The sequence below is a fragment of the Silene latifolia genome, chromosome Y (genome assembly GCF_048544455.1).
Source record: "Silene latifolia isolate original U9 population chromosome Y, ASM4854445v1, whole genome shotgun sequence".
Taxonomy (NCBI): domain Eukaryota; kingdom Viridiplantae; phylum Streptophyta; class Magnoliopsida; order Caryophyllales; family Caryophyllaceae; genus Silene; species Silene latifolia.
Window position 1 is genome coordinate 404,930,460 of NC_133538.1, and position 1,819 is coordinate 404,932,278.

Consider the following 1,819-nt stretch of genomic DNA (forward strand, 5'->3'; position numbering starts at 1 on the left):
ATGCTTTCAATTGAGTATAATTTTCATTATATTTATTAAAATATTTATTTTGATATGTAGAGATGATTAAAGTGAGTGTCTCACAATGTTTTTCATTTACATAAAAAAACATTTTGAGAAAGTTTTTTTTTTTTTTTTTTTTGGTGAAATGTGAGAAATATATTAATATGAAAAATATAATTACATTATGGTGATCATACAAAAGATATCATTCTATAAGACGCATTTTAGTCAGCCAATCTCGTTCTGCAAGATTCATCACTGTTCTTTCCCGGGTTCGAACTCTTGATCTCATATTCTCCAATATAGCACCTGCCACCCTTTCAGGCCTAAGCAAAATCATCTCATTCCTACTTCTATTTCTCTGCTGCCATACCTGGTACATCAAGCTCATCACTATGGCATTTTGTACTCCCTTCTGAAGCCCTGTGCCTGTTCTACTACTGCACCACTCAACCAAATCCCTGATAGGTAATGTCCAGACAGTGTTCCTGTTCAGCTCCAACACCACTCTTCTACTGTAAGGGCACTCACAGAACAAGTGCTCAATTGTTTCATCAGCTATGCCACACAAGTAGCATTTCTCCTCAATGATCACCCCAACCCTGACTAGCCTCTCTACTGTATTCAGTGCCTTATGAGCAACCATCCATCCCATAAATTGATGTTTAGGGATTGTCCATCCATTCCAAACTGCCTTATCCCACTGAATTCTTGGCCTTGTACCTCTAAACCAGTCATAGCAACCAGCAGGAGAGTACCCTCCTGGTTGAACACTCCACTCTCCATTGACATAACCATTCCTCATTTCTTCCTTAACATTGCATATTCTCCTCCATACCCAACTTGAGTTCTAACTAGGCTTGTATTCCATCCACTCCTGACCCTTAAGATAGTTACTTTGCACCCAGTTAACCCAGATAGAGTCTCTTTGTGTAGCAACCCAGTCCACCAGTCTTCCTACCATTGCCTTGTTCCAAAATTCCTGGTCTTTGATCCCCAAACCACCTTCCTCCTTAGGTCTGCAAATTGTGTCCCATCCCACTAGGGGAGCCCTCCTGTAGTCTGCTGAGTTATCCCAGAGGAAATTCCTACAAACTGCTTCAATCCTTTTGATGATTCCTTTGGGGAGAACAAACATAGATGCCCAGTAAGAGTGTAAAGAATTAAGCACACTCTTTACTATGACTAACCTACCTGCATAAGAGAACTTTCTTGCCCCATACCCATGTATCCTTGCACATATTTTATCCACAAGACACTCACAATCTTGCTTCCTGAGTCTTGTAGTCTGGATTGGCATACCAAGATATTTAAAAGGGATGCTCCCTTCACTAAAACCTGATATCTGCAATATCTCAGATTTAAGTTGCTCAGGTACATTCCTGAAGTAGGCATTAGATTTTGAGGCACTAACTTGCAGTCCAGAAGCATTAGAAAATGTAGAAAATGACTGTAACAACAACATCATAGAAGTGGCATCCCCCTTACTGAAGAGCATGACATCATCAGCAAACATAAGACTAGTGAGTCTTTGTTTCTTGCACATAGGATGGTAATGAAAATCAGGCTTTGAGGAAGCATATTGCAAGGAACGAGTCAGGTACTCCATACACAATGTGAAAATCAAGGGGGAGAGAGGATCCCCCTGTCTTAAGCCCCTCTTCCCCTGGAAGTAGCCAAACATTTCTCCATTTAAAGAGAGGGAGAAGGTAGTTGTAGTAATGCATTGAAGAATCATTGCTTTAAAATCAGATGGGAATTGGAGCTCCTCCAAAAGATTCTCAACAAAGCACCACTCTACAGTATCATATGCTTT

At 40.3% G+C, this 1,819-nt stretch overlaps 1 protein-coding gene across 1 annotated transcript; it reads right to left on the minus strand.

Annotated features, from left to right (window-relative positions):
* Positions 1 to 208: 208 nt before the first annotated feature.
* On the minus strand, positions 209 to 808 carry LOC141632250 (uncharacterized). Its single transcript, XM_074444811.1, has one exon. The coding sequence runs from the start codon at positions 806 to 808 to the stop codon at positions 209 to 211; it is 600 nt and encodes a 199-aa protein (XP_074300912.1).
* Between the last annotated feature and the right edge of the window lie 1,011 nt (positions 809 to 1,819).

Coding starts and splice junctions, on each gene's coding strand:
- LOC141632250 (XM_074444811.1), bottom strand. CDS start 808: ATGAGGAATGGTTATGTCAATGGAGAGTGGAGTGTTCAACCAGGAGGG.